The sequence below is a fragment of the Arvicola amphibius genome, chromosome 4 (assembly GCF_903992535.2).
Source record: "Arvicola amphibius chromosome 4, mArvAmp1.2, whole genome shotgun sequence".
Classification (NCBI taxonomy): domain Eukaryota; kingdom Metazoa; phylum Chordata; class Mammalia; order Rodentia; family Cricetidae; genus Arvicola; species Arvicola amphibius.
In genome coordinates, this window is record NC_052050.1 from 37,033,087 (window position 1) to 37,056,217 (window position 23,131).

The 23,131-nt window shown below is 38.7% G+C and overlaps 1 protein-coding gene across 5 annotated transcripts in view; it reads right to left on the reverse strand.

Annotated features, from left to right (window-relative positions):
- Acaca (acetyl-CoA carboxylase alpha) overlaps positions 1 to 23,131 on the reverse strand; it is a 208,039-nt gene that overhangs the window by 164,895 nt on the left and 20,013 nt on the right. For all 5 annotated transcript variants that reach the window (XM_038324765.2, XM_038324766.2, XM_038324764.2 and 2 more), the window contains 7 exons: positions 12,104 to 12,236; positions 11,138 to 11,276; positions 6,626 to 6,735; positions 5,188 to 5,269; positions 4,293 to 4,391; positions 2,931 to 3,037; positions 159 to 269 (listed from right to left, as the gene is read on the reverse strand). In XM_038324765.2, coding sequence (XP_038180693.1) covers positions 159 to 269; positions 2,931 to 3,037; positions 4,293 to 4,391; positions 5,188 to 5,269; positions 6,626 to 6,735; positions 11,138 to 11,276; positions 12,104 to 12,236 — 781 coding nt within the window. The remainder of the gene's footprint in view (positions 1 to 158; positions 270 to 2,930; positions 3,038 to 4,292; positions 4,392 to 5,187; positions 5,270 to 6,625; positions 6,736 to 11,137; positions 11,277 to 12,103; positions 12,237 to 23,131) is intronic.

The window sequence follows — 23,131 nt, forward strand, 5'->3', positions numbered from 1 at the left end:
GACAGGCTCCAAAGCCACAGAGAAATCCTGTCTCGAAAAACCAAAAAAAAAAAAAATACAAACTCAACAATTTGTTTATCTAAATACAGTAATAAGTTAAATCACTTATCTCTGATATACATGGTAACTCAAACAAGCAAAATCAACGTGTACTCTACCTGTCTGAAGAGGTTAGGGAAGTCATCTGCATTGTTAACTTTTCTGATTCCCTTTCCTCCTCCTCCTTCTGAGGCCTTGATCATCACTGGATAACCAACTTCCTCAGCTGCCTTCAAGAAAAAAGAGAAAAAAATGGAAGAGATATGTTAGTAGAGAAAGAGAATTGGTATTTTCTTCATTTAGGAATAGAATCATTAAAGAGATAGGTGTAGTGGCACATGCCTTTAATCCCAGCACTCAACAGGCAGAGGCAGGCGGATCTCTGTGAGTTCAAGGCTACCCTAGTCTAGAGAATTCTAGAACAGGCAGGGCTACATACAGAGAAATTGTCTCAAAATAAAACAGGAGAGACGGGGGGGGAGGAAAGAACAGAGAGAGGGAGGGAAATAAAAATATGGTCACTAGTTGGGCATGGTGGCAGATGCTTCGGATCCCAACACTTGGAAGGCAGAAGCAGGTCAACCTAGTCTACAGAGTGAGTTCTAGAACAGCCATGGCTATGTAGAGAGACTCTGTCTCAAAATAATAATAATAATAATAATAATAATAATGATGATGATGATGAGGAGGAGGAGGAGGAGGAGGAGGAGGAGGAAGATGAGGAGGAGGAGGAGGAGGAAGAAGATGAGGATGAGGATGATGAGGAGGATGAGGAGGAGGAGGAGAGTCTTCAAAAATTAGGGAGATGGCTCAGTGGTTAGAGTGTGCAGCTCTTCCAGAAAACCTAACTTCAGTTTCTTGCACCCAAACTAGACAGCTTACAAATTACTGTAACTCCAACTCCAGAAGATCTGACACCCTCTGCAGGCCTCCAAAGAACCTGCACACATGTTCATGTAACTAAAATGAAAGGGTAAATCATAGGATGATTAACTTGAACTACAAACAATAGTGAACTTAACTGACATTCCAGACCCTCCTGAATTAATAGTATTCAAGTCAGACTAAAACAGTGTATCTTCCTAAGATGCCTTTCGCATCATCTACCAAGAGGCATTGTCTCCATGTATCACTGGGACCTTTAGCAGTGGCAGAACTTGTCGCTACTTTATTTTAAAGTAATAAAATAATAGATTTTACTTATTTCTCCACAGCTTCATATGCCAAGCTGGCTCACCCTCAAGCTTCTGACAGTACACCTGTCTCTGTATCTCCCTGTAGAAGTGTGCTGCAACCACAGAAAAATGCAAATACACTACTGTGTCAGGCTTTTACATGGGTTCTAGGGACTCTGGGACCAGGTTGTCAAGTGTACATGCCATTTAACGTCTTGACAGCTCCAATAAATTTTTGTTCTGTTTTGTTTTTCTAGACAGTCTATATATTGCTGGCTTGTCCTGGAACTCTCTCTGGGTGGCCTCGGACTCTCGAGTGCTGGGATTAAAGGTGTGTGCCATCAATGCTCACTATAACTACTAATATGAAATATTATATAATATTATATGATATATATTGTATATATCATACAAGGCAACAGTTTTGGCATAGTTTCAAGCCCCACATACGCAAGACTTGTTAAGTCAGAACTTCCAAACATCCTTTTTTTCTTCTTCCTTCCTTTCCTTTTTTTTAAGTTTTTATTATTTTATGTGTATTGAGTATTTTTCCTACTTGTACCTCTGTGAATCACATGAAAGCCTGGGGAGAGAGGAGGCAGTGAGTCTTTCATGTGGGTGCTGAGAATTTGAACCTAGGTCCTTTGCAGCAAGTGCTCTTAACCACTGAGCCATCTCTCCAGGCCCCTGATCCTACGTTTTATAAAACATAAAAGCAATAAAATCTCAAAATATTATTAAAACCTGTCGGAAAACCAATTTTCAGCACGTGGTCCCAATGACTCTTCATATTCTCAGCATTAATCATCTAGGGATGATACTAAAGTTCTCGTTACATTAGTTACAGTAGAGCCTTGGGTAAATCATAGGATGATTAACTTGAATTATATAATTATATAAGAAAAAAGTATATCTTCTTAAGATGACTTTTGCATCACTCACCAAGAAGCACAACTAAGTGGAAGAGAAACACTGGAGGAAACTATAAGACAATATATAACTATAAATGGTGGGGGCACATTTCTAATGGATAATAATTCTGAGTGACAATACTGTCACAGGGCCTCTCTTGCTTGACTCCTTTACTCCTCAAAGGAAAAAGTTATTCAACTGGACAATTTGGAAAGAGAAATCGGGCATGCTTGCTCAGCCTCTTCCTCTGAAACCAGCTCACAGCACTAAACACATGCTCTTTCTGAGTTCTCAGTCATATGATAAGTTGAAGGATAAAAGCTGTCTCTATGGAGAGAAGTCTGGTTATTTAGCACTGCCAGTTAAGAGAGTGAGGGAGGAGCCTAGCTAATTCCCCATTCATCCCATAAATTTCACTGCTGCTATACACATAAGCCACTTTCTCAAATACCTCTACAACAATAAAGCTAATAGGCTGACATCTACCTGCCTCGCCTCTATGTCTTGATCCACACGGGGAAAGGGACGGTGCTTCTGGCATCCCTCACACACTAATGGCTGGCAGAGAGGAAGAATCAGCACCTCCTTAAAACACTGAATTAACACCCAAGAAATCTTCTGCAGGTGACCAGTCCCCTTCAAAACTAAACTATTTAAGGTTAAAGTCACTTCCTCACTCCACACTTAAGGTATACTTGTACTGGACTTACAACCCTCATGCTAGCAAGGGTATATGTCATGAATCAGACCCCAAGTCCCCATATTTGTATCTAGAATTGACCACCCCTAGAGTCAGTACTTTACCCTCAGTCCATCATCCACATCCTTCACATAGCCTTTCTCATACAGATCCTGTGGAACATTTAAGATGCGCTTCGAAAAATCATTTTCTTGCCAATCCACACGAAGACCTACAATAAACAATAATGACCTGAGATCACCTATAAGAACTCATGTCAATTTTTTGCCCACACTCAAAAAAGGACGTGTAGTCTACACTGGCCTGATACTTGACATGTAATGGAGACTAGTCTTGAACTTGCAATCCTCCAGCCTTTGCATCCTCAGTACAAGGATTACAGACATGTTCCACACACTTGGCTCTTTGATACCTTCTTTTAAAGCTATTGTATTTACCAAAGAATGAAGGCAGATTGGTGGGAGATAGAATAATATAAAACCTTGGAGACAACAGTATTCAGCTATAGCATGGGCAAGCATTTTGGGTTCTTAAATTAGAAAAATCAAGGAGAGTGGGCAGAGATCTAGATACAAAGATAAAAGGATTGGGGGTGGAGTGGGAGTAGAGGAAAAGGAAAAAGGAGAGAGAAAAGGAGAGAAAGAAATATGGCAGATTTCTCACAGCAACACACAGGCAAAATACTTTCAATGTTTTCAGGCCTGCTCTGGGGCCAGAGGTCTGAGAAATAATTTAATTTTTATGAGCCTCTGGAAACAAAAATGGCAGTTTTATTGGTCTCAGCAGAGTCATGATTCCATGGTCCCTAAATGTCTCTGTATTCAGCTCCAAGGGGAACACTACAGCCTCTCCATTCAAACAAGAACAAATTCAACCTTTTAAACTATTTGACCCAGCAGGTCTGGAAAAGATATGACAATCCTCTGGAGAGTCAGAAGAAAAGGGGTTCAAATCTGTTCAGTCTCAAGCTAATAGTCATTCCTATTTTTAAAAGATTTTAATGTGTTTATTCCCTGTGTGTGAGTACATGGGGGGTAGTTCTTATATCTGCTTAAAAATTCACATGACAATCTAAAGAATTGGCAAGGATAAATCATTTCTCAATTTTTATCCCTCTGCATGTTTGGGAGAAAGGTGACTACTGACCATATCTCTGCAAGCCTGTCTTTGAGGATGCTTCCAGTCTACCCTACCCCTGCCTAAGTATGTGTCCTAGAGTTTCTCCAAATCATTCCAGATCTCAGTTTAGTGTTTGTACCTAGTACTCAAATTATATTCCTAAAGTATGATAAAAACCACAAGAGTAAATAGAGAATGGAAAAGGAAGGCCTTTGACATTTGGGTCTCCACTCTGTACTCACACATATGACCATTTATTTATACCTATGAAAACACCCACACATATACCCATATCATACACACATAAAAGAATTAACAAACCAAAAAAACAGGAAATAATTTCTTACCACTGCCACTCCAGGGAAGAGTTGGGATGCCTGCAGTTTGAGCCACAATAGACGATGCAATCTTATCCCCCAAAGCCCACATAGCCTGGCTTGGAGGGCCTAAAAACAAAACAAGAGAGGAACCTTAACAGCAGCATCTCTGCCTCCTTTCTTGTTCCACTCATGACCTACAGTGACCACCACGCTTTGACTCATCTTTGCATTGTTTCTAGAATCCAATGTAGTAAACTGGTTGCATACAAGGACAGCCCAACATACAGAAATTCCATTTTTAAATTTCTGAAAAAAATCTAATTTTGAGTCAAAATTCACATTAACCAAGTAACAAAGTCTTTTCTCTAAATCTGTATCCTAAAGTAAAGCTGATAAAATTTTAGGATTTACGTCTCAAATATACACTACTTGATCTTGGGAAACCTAACAAAGATATTTTCCCCCCTAATAATGCTTACAAAGCATTGTTAGCATTGCGGAGAAGCCTTATACCCCCCACTTTTCCTTCAGCTATGATGAGAGCAGAAAAGCAGGAAGAAATAGCTCTCACTGGTAGAATATAAATTATATACTTCAAATACAAAGGTGCTAATTCATATTTAAGGACACTGTTAGGGACCCTAAGTAATTAGTTATTTCTACTATCAAAAACCAGGTCCTCCTTCTACATGTCTTCTTAATGCTAATGGAAAAGATTTTTAAATAGTCCATGTTTAAATACCAGTCTTTTTCATAACTCAGATTAAATGGCTCAAGAACAAAAAAAATCTTCAAGATAAAATGAAAGAACTTCAACTTAAGTTGAAGTTAAATGAAAGAACTTCTAAAAACAAAAGTAAAATGACAGAATATGGACAAAACAGATAAGAACTACAGGCACAGTGTAACTCAAGAGGCTTACCCATGAAAGCAATGCCATTTTTTAAGAGGAGCTCTGGAAGCTTGGGGTTCTCAGAGGCATGACCCCAGCCAGCCCACACTGCCTACAAAAACAGAATAACAATATGAATCATTCTTAAAGGTGATACTAAGAAGACTACAAATTGCTTTACTGTATCCAGGCTGGCTCCACAGCAGCCCAGGGGTTAATTCAACTTCTATGATCTAAAACTAGCAAACCTTCCACAGAATAACAATAAGCAGTTGCATGTGGCAAAAGCCCTCAAGAGAACAAAAAACAAAAAACAAAAAAACCAAGTGGAATCAGAAAGATGAACTCAAGTCTTGCTCTTTAGGAAATGCAACTCAACAATCCTAGAGGTTTCTAAAGAAAGCCTGAAAGCTGGGTGTGGTGGTGTAAGTCTTTAATCCCAGCACTCAAGAGACAAAGGCAGGTGGATCTCTGAGTTTGAGAACATCCTGGTCTACAGATCAAGTTCCAGGACAACCAGGGATATACAGAGAAACCCTGTTTTTGTATTTTGATTTTGAAAAAGTAAAAAAAAAAAATAAATAAATAAAGAAGGAAGGAAGGAAAGAAGGAAACTGACAATCTTCACATTCTGGCCACCCCAACTCTGCCTTTGTATCTAGTAGTGGCATGGCCTAGCAAGTTCAGCAGTGGTTCCCAACCTGTGAGTTGTAACCCATTTTGGATCACAAGATCTTTCCACAGGAATCACCTACAACCATCTGAAAACACAGATTCATTACAATTCATAACAGTAGCAAAACTAGAGTTATGGGTTGTAACAAAAATAATTTTATAGTTGGGAATCACCACAACATGAGGGGCTATATTAAAGGATCACAGCATTAGGAAGGTTGAGGGCCACTGGTCTAGAGGGTATTTTCCCCCCTCGTTGGGCTTTAAGATATTTACTATAAATTTCCAAGCACAATATGAAAACGAGAAAGAATCTTCCAAAACAGCACCATACTGTAGTTAAGATATTCTTCAGGAAATAGTCAAGTTCTTATTTGGGATAGCTTGGAGGTGAGATGCACAGAATAGGAAAAAAAAAAATCTCTGAAAAATCTTTCCAAACATTCTTTGTCTACTATGTTTATTTTTTAACTATGCCTTCCCTTCCATTTCTTCTCTCCTTGTTGTTTTAATTATTTCACATAAAGACATTTAAGAACTTTCGAGGGCTGGAGAGAAGACTCAGCAGTTATAGAGCACTGGCTGCTCTTCTAGAAGACCTGGGTTCAATTCCCAGCACCCACATGACAGCTTCAGTTCCGGGAGACACAGGCAGGCAAAACAACAACAAACAGAAAATAAAAATACATCATCAAAAATTTTAAAAAAAGGATTTCACATTAAATTCTTTGGACAAGAGGTCTTCACTCTAACTAAGTGCAAAGGGAGGAACTGGCTCCTTGAAGGCTCTTACTTGTACAGGGATCCTTTTAGCAATGTCAAGAATTAATTCCACATTTGCATAATTGTTGTTGTTTGGTCCTCCAGGCACAGGAACATAGTGATCTGCCATTTTAATGTATTCTGAAAATATAAATAAATTTATGAGGAAAACATAATTTTTCTTCCAAATTATTATGATACATCAAGACTATGGTAAAGATAGAGACTACCCTCAGTAGCCGCAGAATACATGGCATTAAGGTAATAATCTCTGTATCATTTCATTGGAGGTTCTGATTTTAAACAACACATTTAGGAATCACTAAATCAGCAGCTGTTAAACATTTCACTGTAAAGTTGGTTTTGCTTGTTTCCTCTAGGACGGAAGCAAGGTAATTACAAAAGAGTCAGACAACACACCCAGGAAGTAATAACGCTATTTTCACAACGTCAAGTTCAGGGAATGGTGACACAGCTGCAAATCCCGCATCCAGAAAGTGCCGGAAAGAAAATGCCAAGTTTGCCATCAGCCTGGGCCACAAATGTTTAAAACAGGTCAAAATCATCAATTGTCCATCTCAGAGATAACTAGAGCATGTTCTAGGACCTCTGTAAACTTATATAACAATAAACTGGTGGTCCTCAACCTTCCTCATGCTGTGACACTTTAATACAGTTCTTCATGTCGTGGTGAACCCCAACCATAGAATTGTTTCATTGCTACTTCCTAACTGTAATTTTGTTACTGCTATGAATAATAATGTAGGTATCTGATATGTGACCCCCAAAGGTGTCATGACCCACAGGTTGAGAACTGCTGTAATAAACTGTAGTCAGTTTAACAACACGCTATGGGTATCTTCCATGTTCTGACAAGATGTAATTTTATGTAATATAATTTTGAAATGAACACAGTATTTCAGTAGTCCATAATCCATTTATTATATTGATGGAAGCATAAGAATACTTGAAATTTTGAAAATTATTAAGATAATATATATTCTGGGGCCTGGAAAGATGGCTCAACAGTTAAGAGCATTTGCTTTTCCCGCAGAGGACCCGAGTTCAAATTCCACCGCATACATAGCAGCTCATAACCATCTGCAACTCTAGTTCCTGGGAATCCAATGCTCTCTTCTGGTCTCCATGGGCACCAGGTATACTTACATGCATGTGAGCAAAACACTCACACACATAAAGTAAAATAAATCTTAAAATAGTAAGTATTATATATCCTTACAGCAATGTACAATTTATCTTTGAGATGTGTCCTACGAGTAAGTCAAACAATATTCACATTTTTTTTTTCCCAGAGCTGAGGACTGAACCCAGGGTGTTGCGCTTACTAGGCAAGTCCTCTATCACTGAGCTAAAGCCCTATCACCTACCTCCTTTAAAAATTTGTTTATTTTATGTGTATACCTAAGCAAGTATATGTATAGCATATGATTGCCTGGTGCCCATGGAGGCCAGAAGAGGGCAACAGGTACCCTGGAAGTGGAGTTACAGATGGTTGTGAACCACCATGTGGGTGCTGAGAATTGAATCTGGGTCCTCTACAAGAGTAGCAAGTGCTCTTAATCACTGAGTCACCTCTGCAGCCTGCAGATATTCACATTTTTATATTTTCATTAGCAATATGAATGACAAATCAGGCCAGCAAGATGGCTCACTGGATACAGGCTCTTGCTGTGAAACCTTACATCTTGAGTTAGATCCCTGGTACTCACATGACAGAAGAGAACTGAATCCCACAAGTTGTTCTCTGACCTACACACACACACACAATATACCTCTTCCACCAACACTTGCACACACACACACACACACACACACACACAGTAAATAAATGTAGGATAAAACTGAATGCCTACACTTCCATCTGTACTATATATCTTTTCCAATTGTGACACTATCTACCACAGTTTGTATTTGTATTTCTCTGGTTATCAATGACACAGAATCTCTTTCTATATGCTTATTACTCTTTTTGTATCTTTTCCATTTTTCTTTTGAATTTATTTTATCTTATTGATTTCTATATGAGATGGAAGTTTTCCTATGCTACACAGACTGGATTTGAGTTCCTAGGATCAAGCACACTCCTTGCCTCAGCCTTGAGTACCTGGGACTACAGCCTTTATCACCTCACTTGCACTGTGTCTTCTTTAATGGAATACTTATTCATAATCGCCACATATTTTGTATGGAAGCATGTTTTCCTCTTATATTACAAGTAGAAACTGTTGCCAGTGTTTTTCCCATATTATTGTCTGTCTTAAACATATCTGTATTTTGACTACAAAATAGCAATTGCAATTTTTTGAGATTCTGTTGTGTGTGGATGCTTTACTTGTATTTATGTCTGTACAACATTTGTAGGCAATGTCCTCAGGAGCCAAAAGAGAGCGTTGTTTTTAGACTTACAGTTTTCCTTAGTTAGAAAGACAATTAGCTATAAAATTTAGACTCACAAGATAGATAATAGAGTATTTTCTCTAAATTTGTCAAATACAAATGGACTGCATATTGTAACTGTAATTCTTACTTGATAACTGTTTTAGTTTTAGTTTTACAATGTTAAAATTAAAATCTTCCTTTTTTAATTAGGCAAAAGGGAAATATTGTAAAATAATATTTTTGTACACTGTGAAGACATGTGGCTCTTATTGATTTAATAAAGAACTATATGGCCAATAGCTAGAGCAGGAAGAAGTGAAATAGGACTTGCAGACAAGGAGTTCATTCACTGGGATGAAGTATGGTGGAGTGGCTAGGAGACTGGGGAGAAGAAAGATGAACACACAGTCTTGAAAAAAGGTACTGAGACATGTGGTAGAATACAGATAAGAAATATGGGTTAATTTCAGTTGTAATAGCTAGTTAGTAACAAGCCTAAACTATCAGCCGAGCATTTATAATTAAGTCTCTATGTGGTTATTTGGGAGTTGGCTGGTGGGATAGGAAATTCCTCCTATGCTTGTATCATACCATCATCTGCTCTTCTTTCTGCCTGGTACACCCTTCACTGTCCCCTAAGTGTCACAGCTCTTACCTATTCTTGGTCAGGCAGTTCTTTTAGAAAGTGTCTTCTTAATCATCTTCCCAAATACTAGATGTCTCATTTCTGTGTTTTCACAGAACCATCTTATATGTTGCTATCACAGCCTTTATCTCATTATATTAAACATTGGTTTCACATCTTATTCCTATTTATCTCCATGTTTGTGAAGTGATTAAATAAATGACTTGTACATACACCAGGTACATATGGAATTATGAAAAAGAAATCCAATAAAGTAGTTTATATTTAGTATATAAAATCTCATCTCTATGAACTTCCTTTTTCAGATACACAAATTGTAATGTAGAGAGATATTAAAGGATGCAGCTAAATGGTTTTCAGATACCAACATTTGCTTTTCAGCAATTTGTGACATCTCTGTTATTTTTTAAATAAGATGGCATGGTAACTTCTACTTCTTAGAAATTGTCTTAACACTGTCAACATGTAAACCACATTTACAAACCAAAACAGGCATTAAGATGATAGCCTATTTTCTCATCTGTGGGCCCCCTGCCTTAAGATAGTGATTAAAAAGTATGTAAAGGGTACTGGAGAGATGCCTTAGAGGTTAAGAGCACTTCTTGCTCTTGAAGATGACCCAAGTTCTGTTCCTAGCATCCAAAAGGAGACTAGCAACTATAACTGTTTCAGAAAATATGATGCCCTTTCCTGACCTCTACAGGCTCTGCACATATGTTACAAACATACATATAGGCAAAATACTCACATGCAAAAAAAAAAAAAAAAAAAAAAAAAACAAATTTTTAAAGGGAGGTGGGCTGGGATACACACCTTTAATCACAGAAGTTCGAAGGCAGAGACAGGCAAGTCTCTGTGGTTTACATAGTGAGTTCGAGACCTGCCAGGGCTACATGCTGAGATTCTGTCTCAAAAAAAAAATTGTATCGAAAACCCATTTGGGTTCCAAGATGTCTCTCCCTCAGTGGTCAGAGGAAAAATGGTAATCTTTATTCTAAAATGCTCTCTAAGTCAGGTATGGCAGCACACACCTTTAATCCCAGCACTCAGGAGGCAGAGGAAGGCGGATCTCTGTGAGTTCTAGGATAGTCAAAGATACACAGAAAAACCCGTCTCAAAAAAAAAGTAAAATGTTCTCTAATTCCATGTATTTTCTTCCAAACATTTTCAATTAGACACACTAACATACATGACCTAACAAATACTTCATACTGAAAAAGTCATACACCTTTTAGTCCAAATACTTGTTCTTAAATTTCTCACTACTTACCTCAGACCACAGGGACCTTTTCGTGGTAATCACTTTTGTGTGTCTAGTATTGATATATTTTATTACTTGTTTTTTTTTTTAACTGACACCTTTTTAAAAGGGAAATCTTTGCATAGGATTTCACTGGCAATCTTGGGCTTGGGAAACTCCCTAAGATAACATTCTCCTACTTACAGGCAGATCTATTCAATGTTTTATATCTAAGTGACATAAAGCTAGAAACTCACCTGCATTGGCTTTAAGGTCTTCAGGTGTAACCATGACAACAAATCGAATTGCACGTTCATTTCGAAACATTTCATAAGACCACCGACGGATAGATCTCATGCATTTCACTGCTGCAATACCATTATTGGCAATAAGAACCTAGGAGGAAAGTATATCATATGGAAAATGAAGGAAAATATAGCAAAGAAAGGCAATGATAGAAAAACAAAGATTTTTACACATCTCTCTGTCTGAAAAAGAATTTCAAGCAAAAACTGTAGATAGTCTAAACTGCTGAGAAACAACTCTTACAAGATCAAGCAATATTTCTAAATGTTTGCTAAGCAAATATTTCAACATGTGCTTGGTGTAGGAGGTTCTCCTGTCCATGTTAATGAATTGGTTAATGAATAAAGAAACTGCCTTGGCCTAGTTGATAGGGCAGAACTTAGGTAGGCAGGGAAGACAGAATTGAATGCTGGGAGGAAGAAAGGCAGAGTAGGAGAGGATCACCATAGAGCTGCCAAAGACAGACACGCTAAATCTTTCCTGGTAAGCCACTGCCACGTGGAGATATACAGATTAATAGAAATGCGTTAAATCAACATGTGAGAGTTAGCCAATAAGAGGCTAGAACTAATGGGCCAAGCAGTAATTTAATTAATACAATTTCCACAAGGATCTTTCAAAAGAACATTACAAGCAGAGTTTCAGCCCCTTATCAACTATGACCAAATTACCAGCATTAATATATATTAATATATATATATATACACACACATATATATATATATATATGAGATATATAATAAGTGAACAGTGAAATTAAGTATTAGTAGCATGTTAGGGAAAAAAGAAGGACACTCATACATAAAAAGGCAAAGTCCTTAAAAACCTAAATACCATTTTGAACAAACCAAAACAACAAATCTAGGCATTAAGTCTCACATACTTTAGGCAAAATTGTTTAGTAAGCTGAAACTTACCTTCTCAATCACTTTATTTCCCCCAAAACGAGTAACAAATTCTGCTGGAGAAGCCACAGTGAAATCTCGCTGCGAGTCTATTTTCTTTCTGTCTCGGCCTTGTTTTACTAGGTGCAAGCCAGACATGCTGGATCTATAGAAACAGAGAAGCCATGAGAAGCTTTATAGAGGATTTACTCACAACACTACTGTCTTCTGAAAACCTTTCTTCTATCATACAACAGTACTCCCCAAGGACCCTTGTGGAATCTACACGTTGTAGATCACAGGAAAGGAAACAGCCCTCAATGGATGTGATAAAACGATAAAGCCTGTCATCCCAGCACTGTGAGGCTGTGACAGGAGGTGACTAGAGCTCTGAGCCAATAAGGGCTAAAAAGTGAGACTCTTGTCACAAACATAAAAACAAGGGGCTGGAGGGGTGACTGAATAGGTAAGAATACTTACTGCTCTGACAGAAGACCTGATTTCAGTTCCCATCCCAGCACCCACATAGTGGCTAATGCAATTCCAGGGGATTAGATACCTTCTTCTGACCTCCATAGACACCAGACACACATGTGGTACACAAACATACACTCTTTCAAAACACTCATACACACAAAATAAATCTAAGGAAGGGGCAGAAATGTTGGAGATTTAGTCCAGCTATAAGCAGAATACTTTTCTATCAAGCACAATGCCCTGGGTTCAATCATTAACTAAGCATGAAAAGGGGTAGGAGATACTCCATTAAAAAAGAAAACTGACCAGGCAGTGGTGGCGCACACTTTAATCCCAGCACTCAAGAGGCAGAGGCAGGTGGATCTCTGTGAGTTCAAGACCAGCCTGGTCTACAAGAGCTAGTTCCAGGACAGGCTCCAAAATTACAGAGAAACCCTGCCTCAAACAAAAAAAAGCAAAAAAACAAAAAAAGACAACAACAACAAAAAAAGAAAAACTAGGCTAGAAAGATGGCTGGAGAGAGACACAAACTGCTCTTGCAGAGGACCACAGTTCAGTTCATAGTCAGACAATTCATGACTACCTGTATTCTCCAGACCAAGGGACAATAAAGCAGAGTAGTTACGTAGGTGGAGGACAGAAGAAAGAGTTAAGAGGCCATACAGTTAGGTTAGTGCTGAGGACCTATCTTTATTTTGTGTGCACAGGTTTTTTAATTCTTTTTAGATTATTTTTAACCTAGCAAGATGGCTCAATGGGTTAAAGTATTTGCCCTGCAAACCTGAGTTCAATCTATAGGACCCACATAAGGTGGAAGGGAAGAATCAATTCCAGAAGTTGTCCTCTGATCTCCACTGTGCACTGTGGCATCAACATTCAAACACATATTACACATACAACAGTAAATAAAAATATATTTTAAAAACAAGATTGTTTTTAAAATAAATAAAAACTAGGCTATATGTAGACCAGTGTGTCACAAAAAGGGGATTATATGATTAAATAATTCTTGCCAGGCATGGTGGCACATGCCTTTACTCCCAGCATTTAGGAGGCAGAGGTAGAAGAATCTCTGAGTTGGAGGCCAGTCTGGTCTACAGAGTAAGTTCCAGAATAGCCAGGGCTATACATAGAAACTCTGTCTTAAACAAAAACAAACAAACAAACAAAAACTCTATATATCTGAAGTATCTATCTATCTGAAATTCTATGTATCTGAGACAAACAGAAAGACACTAGCGTTCTAATATCCTGTTATCTAGGGAAAGAATGAGGGATAGCAAGGCTTGGGAAAAGAAAGACAGAAACAACATGACAATATAAAGATTGAGAGATCCGATGTGGTAGTAGTAGTCAGCTTTTAATCCTAGCACTTATGAGGCTGAAGCAGCATGATCTCTGAGTTCAAGCCTATCCTGGTCTACAGATCAAGCTGTAGGTCAATCAGAGCTACACAGTGAGACCCAGTCTCAAAATAAAATAAAATAATCAAAAGCCATATACTTTGGTTGCCTTGTTTCAAATTTTACAGTAGTATTTTCCATTCTTGGTTCGAATTTTGAATATAAAAGTTTCTTTCTTCAACCCTTGAAACTGCATGTCTTCTAGAGGAGTGGTATCAAAATCTTATGATACTGTTTTTTCTATCTAATCTGTGACTTTTTATGTACCTACATAATTTTACTGATTTGAAAAAAGGAAAAATAATCATTCTTCTCTCGGCATATCTATAAAAGTCATTGGGTAAGTTCTCTCCTCATCCTTTCTAATGACTTAAAATGGCTCTGAGTTCATTTCTTTGCTTGAAACAAGGCCTTACTATGTAGGTGAGGGTAGCCTAGATTTCACTCTGTAGCCTCAAGTCTCCAGCCTCAACTTCTCTTGTGCTGGTATTACAGGCATGCACCACCAGGCCTGGCTAAGGTGGCTCTTCTTAACTTATAGAGCTATTATCCACAGGAGGACAGCAACAAGAGACATTCAGAAACTAGTTAGTGGCTACTTTACTAGATCTAATGATACAGCCACAAAAAAAAAAAAGGCCATATATACCACTGCTGACCCTCAGTGTATGCTAATATGCCTCTGAGGTAACATTTCAAACTACTCAATTTGCTAAACTTTCTTCATTTTTTTTTTTTAAAAAAAGCACCCTAATGCTTCGCTCTTCCAGTATACCCATAAAGTATTAAGGAAGGAAAGAAGGTAAGGAAGAAGAGAGGGAGGGAGAGAGAAAGAGAGGAAGGGGGCAGGGGTAAGGACGAAGGGAGGGACAAAGGGAGAGAAAGAAAAAGAGAGAGAAAAAGACACACAACTTCATCCTCTTCCCCATACTCAGACTGGAACTTTAAAGAGGGAAAGAAAACAAGCCCTCAAAATAGGATGACTTGTCCAAGTTTTCAAAGGAAGTTTAAAACACAAATTAATATAGTTTCCTAGGCCTCCTTTCAATGTTTTCCTAATTATATCATGAAACCTCTATGGAAACAGTCAGGAAACACCAGGCACACTGTTCTTTGAAAACAAAAGCCTTTCCTTCTTTGTCTGCAGTTGTCCTGGCTAGATATTAATTTCTTTCAGGTTCCATGTCTGTGACACTTACCAGTGCATCACACTGATCAATAATGTGGATGAATTTCACAAGAATCAGTCTCAAGGGAAACTTGACAAAACTGCACAGTAACTCCATATAAACTCTGACACAAGGATCACCGAGTTGCATTACAAAAAGCTCAGTAGTGTGTTGGTGGGGAAATGCCTGTAAAGGCATGTAGGGAGGATGCAGATATTTTGTATGCTGATCTTGACTGAGATGAACATTACACAAGTACCTACATGTATCAAACCACAAGTACTGTAATTTTTAAAGGGTAAATTTTACTACAGGTAAATTGTATCTCTACAAAACTGACTTCAGAAAAACTGAAACTAAAGCTGGGTAGCGCACACCTTTAATTCCAGAACTCTGGAAGGCAGAGGCAAGCAGACCTCTATGAGTTAAAAGCCAAGCTGATCTACAAAGCGAGTTCCAGGACAGCCAAGGCTATTACACAGAGAAATCCTGTCTCAAAAAACCAAAACCAAAGCCAAAACAAAATAAAAAACCTCAGGCTAGTGAGATGACTCAATGGTTAAATGCACTTGTTGCTCTTCCAGAGTTCCTGGGTTCAGATCACAGCAATCACAACTGTCTATGACTCTAGTTCCAGGGCATCAAAGTCCTCTTCTGGCCTTCATGGCATCTGCATGCAAGTGTGTACATACATACTTTCAAGCACACAAACATGTATATAAAATAAAAATTAATCAATTAAAAGACAGTTTATTATCTACCCAATAGCTAAATAGGTAACTTTAAAGAAAAGGAGACAGTGAATGACAAGTCCTTAGCTGCATAATGCCACGTAAACAGATAAGACCCTGTTTTGTGACTATAATTTAAGATTTTAAATAACTAGAACTTAAGGAGGCAAGCAGAGGCAGGATGAAGTTGAAACAGAAAGCTATTTGTCTGCTCCCAAGACCTTAATTTAACCTCCATGAGAGCGAGTGTGTTTTGGTACCCACTTTGATGAGGGAGCTATATGAAAACAAGAGGATGCTCTCAGACATTTGGAACAGTTCCATCTTTTCCTACAATTTAATAATTATCCTTTTCACACCAACAATTAAATTTTACTGGAGTTTACTCTCTGAAGTGATAGAAGTACACAGGCCCAAGTCGGGGTAAGCAACGAATATAAATAGCAGCACAAGAGAAACAGTAGTGTGCCCAGGCACAGAGAACAGCAAAAGTAAGGTACCAGGTAAAAACAAATGGATCTATCAAGCATGAAAATAAACCACTTTTCAACTATCTTTCCCAACAAGCCATTAGAGAATAAAAATCTAGGTAAAAGAAAAACAAAAAGACAAGGCAACAGAGAATGTCACATGGAAAAATCCCCAAGATGACAGTTAAAACTAGAGAATAGGGAGCTGGAGAGATGGCTCAGAGGTTAAGAGCATTGACTGCTCTTCCAGAGGTCCTGAATTCAATTCTCAGCAACCATACAATGGCCACAACCAATGGTAATAAGATCTGATACCTCTTCTGGTGCGCAGACTACATGGAGACAGAACACAGTATACAGAATAAATAGATTTTAAAAACAAAACAAGAGAATAAATTGTTCAAGAAATGGTAAAGACTTAAAATTTTTAAAACGGAGGGCAATTAGCTGTTGTATCTATATATAGTGTTAAAAATTATGAAAGATTATTATTCCAGCTCTTGCACACCAGACAGATCAAGCTACAAGCTACAAGTGGGGCACCCACACTAAAGCCCTAAGCAAACAGAAGCTGAGCTCTTTATATGAACTTCTGGAGAAATTGGGATTACAGACATGATAGGCATCCTCCTATTATGACAATTTTATTAAATACTGTTCCCTTTACCTTAGTACATACACATGCACAAAGGGAACCTGAAATAAACTGAAGTTGCCTATAACTACTTTTTGTCTCTTTGTTCCTGCCTTACAAAGAAAGTAGCTTTAAAAGACCATTTAGCTTCTTAGTTTTCCCTTTTTTGAGATAAACTCTTACTATGTAGACCAGGCTGGCCTTAAACTAAGGAAGATCAGCCTATCTCTGCCTCCCAAGCATTCGGATTAAAAGCATGTACCACCACATCCATCTATTCAATTTTTAACTAAAGAAACATTCTAGCATGCTAACTTCTGCTCATCACATTGGAATACTCCCTTTTTGTGGAAGAAGTGGTTACTCTATTCTTGAAATGAAAATAAAGCCAAGTAAAATCTTTAAATTGTGTAAATTTGTCTTTTGACAATAAAAAGCTTTGATGCACACAAGTGTGTACAAAGACACACATGCAGAGAAAAAGACAGAGACATAGAGAACAAGAATATCCCTACCTACCCCAATGAAGCTGCTGCCATAACAAAACATCATAAACTGGGTAGTTCATAAACAATAAAAATGTATTTCTCCAATTCTGAAGGACAGTAAACCCAACACCAAAGCAACAAGAAAATCAGAGTCTGGACAAAGGCCATTTCTTATTTCTTCTGTTAGCTTCTGGGTATGCTCTCATAGAATGAAAGGATAAGACGAGGTTAGCCTCAGATTCAGAGATCTGCCTGCCTCTACCTTCCAAGTGCTGAGATTTAAGACATGTGCCATCATGCCAGCCTGGCATTTTTTGACAGAACAAAATCTGAAGCTGGGAAGGGCTCAGTAGTTTAGAGTCCTTGTTGTTCTTACAGAGAACATGGGTTCATGTTGTCTGAGTTTCTTTCCTGCCAGGTCCCACAGCCGTTAAGTCCCAAAGAAATCACATGGAGGTCTACATTAGTTATAAACTGATTGACCTAGTAGTTCAGACTTCTTATTAACTCTTATAACTTATATTAGCCCATTATTCTTGTCTATGTTAGCCATGTGGCTTGGTACATTATTTGGCGAGGCAGTCACATCTTGCTTCACTTTGCTGAGTGGCTTAATCTAACTAAAATTGCTAAATATGGCAATTCTAGACACATAATAAGCTAGAAAATTATTATTAGGAAAAAACGAAGGAAAGGACACATAGGAATGCTATCTTTGTAACTTTTCTGAAAGTATAAAATTATTTTAAAATGAAAAGACTTTTAAAGTAAGGTTTTTGTTTCTTTTGGTTTGTTTTGGGTTCGATTTGGTTTAGTTTTGTAGACCAGACTGACCTCATAAAATTAAGTTTCAAAAATAAAAGATGAACATGGGATGTACTCACTCATAATCGGTTTCTAGCCATAATTAAAGGACATCGAGCCTATAATTCGTGATCCTTGAGAAGACAATAAGAAGATGAACCCAAATAAAAACATACAGTTATCCTCCTGGATGTTGGAAGTAGATAAGATTGCCGGGCATAAATTGGGAACTTGGGGGTGGGGTGGGATGGGGGCAAGGGGAGATGGGGAGAGAAAAGCGTGAAGGGGAGGATGGGGAGAGCTTAGGGGAAGGGGATGCTTGGGATATAGGAAGGGTGGACATGGGAGCAGGGAAGCATATATCTTAATTAAGTGAGCCATCTGAGGGTTGTCAAGAGACTTGACTCTAGAGGGGTTCCCAGGTGTCCAGGGAGATGCCCCCAGCTAGTTCCTTGGGCAGCTGCAGAGAGGGAGCCAAAAAAGGCCAGATCCTATAACCATACTCATGAATATCTTGCATATCACCATAGAACCTTCACCTGGCGATGGATGGAGATAGAGACAGAGCCCCACATTGGAGCACCGGACTGAGCTCCCAAGGTCCTGATGAGGAACAGAAGGAGAGAGATCATGAGAAAGAAAGTCAGGACCGTGAGGGATGCGTTCACCCAATGAGATGGCAGGACAGAACTAACGGGAGACCACCAACTCCAGTTGGAATGGGACTGATGGAACATCCGACCAAATCGGACTCTCTGAAAGTGGCTGTCGGTGGAGGCTGACCGAGAAGCCAAGGACAATGGCGATGGGCTTGGTCTCTACGACAAGGACGGGCTCTGTATGAGCCTTGTCAGTTTGGTTCCTGGACCTGGAGGGAGTTGGGAGGACCTTGGACTCAACATAGTGTAGAGAACCCTGATGGCTCTTTGGCCTGGAGAGGGAGGGAGTGAGGGTATGGGGGGAGGGGAGGGGAGGGAAGGAGGAGGAGGAGGGTAGGAGATGGAAATTTTTTTTTGGTTTTTCGAAAAAAGGGTTTCTCTGTGGCTTTGGAGCCTGTCCTGGAACTAGCTCTATAGACCAGGCTGGTCTCGAACTCACAGAGATCCACCTGCCTCTGCCTCCCGAGTGCTGGGATTAAAGGCATGCGCCACCATCGCCCGGCTGAGATGGCAATTTTTTAATAAAAAATAAATAAACTGGAAAAAATAAAAAAATTAAATAAGAGAAAAAAATAAAAAAAACCTTAATAACACAAGAAAGTATTACATTAGAAAAACTCAACTGTGCATTTATTAAGACATTATATTTTTGTTTGTTTTGCTTTTTGTTTTTCGAGACAGGGTTTCTCTGTCTAACAGCCCTGACTGTCCTGGAACTCACAGTGATCTGCCTATCTCTGCCTCTTGAGTGCTGGGATTAAAGGCATGTGCCACAACTGTCCTGCTACTAGGACATTATTTTTTAATAAAATTTACTGTTAAGTGGTTAAAAAAAAAAGAGGAAAGAAGCCACCACCTTTAATCCCAGCACTAAGGAGGCAGAGGCAGGCGGATCTCTGTGAGTTCGAGGCTAGCCTGGTCTATAGAGTGAGTTCCAGGACAGTCAAAGATACAGAAAAACCCTATATTGAAAAGCCCCCCACCCAAAAGGAAAGAAAATATTAAATTGTGTTATCACTGGATGAAACTACTTTATATTTTTAGATTTGGCAGAATTCTAACTTTTCTACAATGAACATATTGCTTTTAATAATAAAAAATAAAAAGTCAGGGCTGTAGAGATGGCTCAGAGGTTAAGAACACTGTTCTTCGACAGGACCCAGGTTCAATTCCCATATGGCAGCTAACAACTGTCTGTAACTCCAATTCCAGGAGATCTGACATCCTCACACAGGCAAACCACCAATGAACATAAAATAAAGATCAATTATTAATAAAACAATAAATGCAAACTTCACTTATGAATTTATGCCAATAGAAAGAAAGGGAGAAACTCATGAAAGACAGGAGAGGTATAACATCATGGAACAGAGCTCTACTTGCAATAATTATGTGACTTTATAGAATGAACTCCTGAGACTGATTTACATACATGTCACAGACAGCTCCTGTATTCAGAATGGAAAGGAGGGAAGGGCAAGCGACACAGAAAGCAGACTATTGCCCCCAGCAAAAGCACCAAGTTGCAGATCTCATAATGACCTTCTCTGTCTACTCACTACTACAGTGCCATGGCAACTGGGAACCTCAGAATATTAAGGAAAGAGCACTGAAAGAAAATCTGGAAAGCTACTGGGGGAAGGAGAAAAACTTAGGCAAGCCAAATGAGAAACACTAAGAGAAACATAAAGCACCCTCACAGGCCTATCTATAAGCAAAGCCAAGATGGAAACCACAACTAGAGCCAGTTCCCTACATACCATGTTAAAACTTGACACAAACAAGCCAAGAGAAAGAAAAGGCATGTGATTTTAATAAAGGTTATTCTCAGTGTAAGAACTGTTAACAATGACAGTACATGTTTTCTGTAACCAAGTCTTTCAACACTAAATATCCAAACTTTATGCAAAAGCCTGAAGTTCCCCAGTCAAAACATTTTATCAAGCCAGGCACAGTGGCACCAAACTGTAAATCTAGCATTCAGGAAAGAAAGGCAGTGTGATCAAGTGCTCAAAGCCAGCTGGTCTACAAAGTAACTTCATGGCTAGCCTGAGCTTCATGGTAAGACCCTGATTCAAAATCAAAACAAGAAAATTATGTCAGGTGGTCATGGCACACACTTTTAATCTGAGCACTCAGGAGGCAGAGGCAGGTGGATCTCTGTGAGTTCGAGGCCAGTCTGGTCTACAGAGCAAGTTCCAGGACAGGCTCCAAAACTACAGAGAAACCCTGTCTCAGAGAGAGAGAGAGAGAGAGAGAGAGAGAGAGAGAAAATTAAGGGGTACATGATAATCATTCCAACAGTTGGAGGCTAAGGCAGGAGACTTTTGAGTTCAAGACCAGAATGAACTACATAACAAGGCCATGTCTCAAAGAAATTTATAAGCAAACATTTAAACCACAGTAGACTGGGTGTGGCATATTTTATATTCTTGAAAGCTTACACAGTGATTATTTAATTTTATCTCCATCACCAGACTTTAATGAAGTCATTAAAGTCATAAAACTCAAGGAGTTTAAGTGAGGCTAAATTTAAAAATTCCCATTTCTTTCTATGCCAAACAAAAATAGTTTAGCTATAACAAAAAACTCTACTCTTCACAGATTTTAACAAAAATGGCCATCCTCATCATGACTATGAAACTGACTACATTACTAGTGTTAAGAAAGTGCCAAGATGGAGCTGTCACTACTCAACTATAGAGTACATATGGTAAGTCTACCTTTCTTTGTCCTTGCACTAAATAATCACTAGCAATCATACAAGTATTTCCACAAATTATTAACTTCCTCTTAAACAAGTCTCTGGTCACCATCACAAAGGAATGGGTGGTAATATAATTAATATTTAAGAGGACCAGATGTAGTGGTCAACACCTTTAATTCCAGCACTCAGGAGGGAGAGGAAGGAGGATCTTGGTGAGTTTGAGGCCAGCTGGGTCTAAATAGTGATTTCCAGGCCATATAGAGCAAAAAAGAAAAAGAAGTTTAAGCGAAGGGGCAGTGAGACGGCTCAGCAGGTAAAACCACTTGCTACCAAGCCTGACCTGCATCTGATCACAGAGCCCACATTGTAAAAGGAGAAGTTGTTGTCCTCTGACCTCTGTATACACAGAAGAACACCTTTGCCTACTCCCATATAAAAAAAATGTAAAAAAAATTTCTTCAAGAGACATAAAATATAATGTGTGGTGTTGCATATTTGTTTGACTGAATTCGAATTTGGGTATACATTAGATGCAATGCAAAAATTTAAGGTTTATCTTTATTATTATTTTGTTGTTGTTTTGAGACAGGGTTTCTCTGTGTAGCCTTGGCTGTCCTGGAACTCTGTAGACCAAGCTGCCCTCAAATTCACAGAGATCCTCCTGCCTCTTCCTCCTGAGTGCTGGGAATAAAGACGTGTGCCACCACCGCCTGGCTTATCTTCATCATTTTTAGCTATTGGAGGCAGGGAGGTATATGTGTACCCTTAACCACTGAGCCAGCTTTCAAGACTAACATGAAAAATTTGAAATAGAAAGGTGGAGGGTTTTGATAGATTAGGTCTGTAAATATATGATCAATTGCTTACATAACATGCCAAGCCCAAGATTTCTAGAATCTAGGATAACCACACCACCCAAAAAAGGCAGTTTATAAAAGTGTGCACAGTATGAGCTCATTTCAGTATAAAGAAATGTGTAAGGGGCTGGAGGGATGGCTTAGTGGTTAAAAGCACTAGCTGCTCTTCCAGAAGACCCAGACTCCAATCTCAACATTCACAAAACTGCCAAAAGCAGTCTATATAACTTAAGTTCCAAGGCATCTGACAACCTATTCTGTAGGCACTATACATGGGTACACAGGTATACATGCAAGCAAAACGCCCAGAATATAAAATATAAAAACTTTTTTAAAAATTAAAAAAAGAAATGTGTGTGTAGCATGTCATCATGGTGAAACACTTGGGAGGAAGAAGCAGGAGGATAGAGGAGAGCTCCAGGACAATGAGGGATACATAAGATTCTGTCTTAAACGGAAAGAAGAAAAGAAGGAAAAAGGGGAGGAAAGAAACTCATGTTTAATATGGGTATATGCATAGAAGAGGAGTCAAAGAAGCTGGAGAAATGGTTCAGTGGTTAAGAACACTTGTTGCTCTTTCAATGACTTGAGTATGGTTCCCAGCACCCACAGTGGTCAGGAAATTCATAACCACCACTACAGTTCCATAGGATCTAATCTAA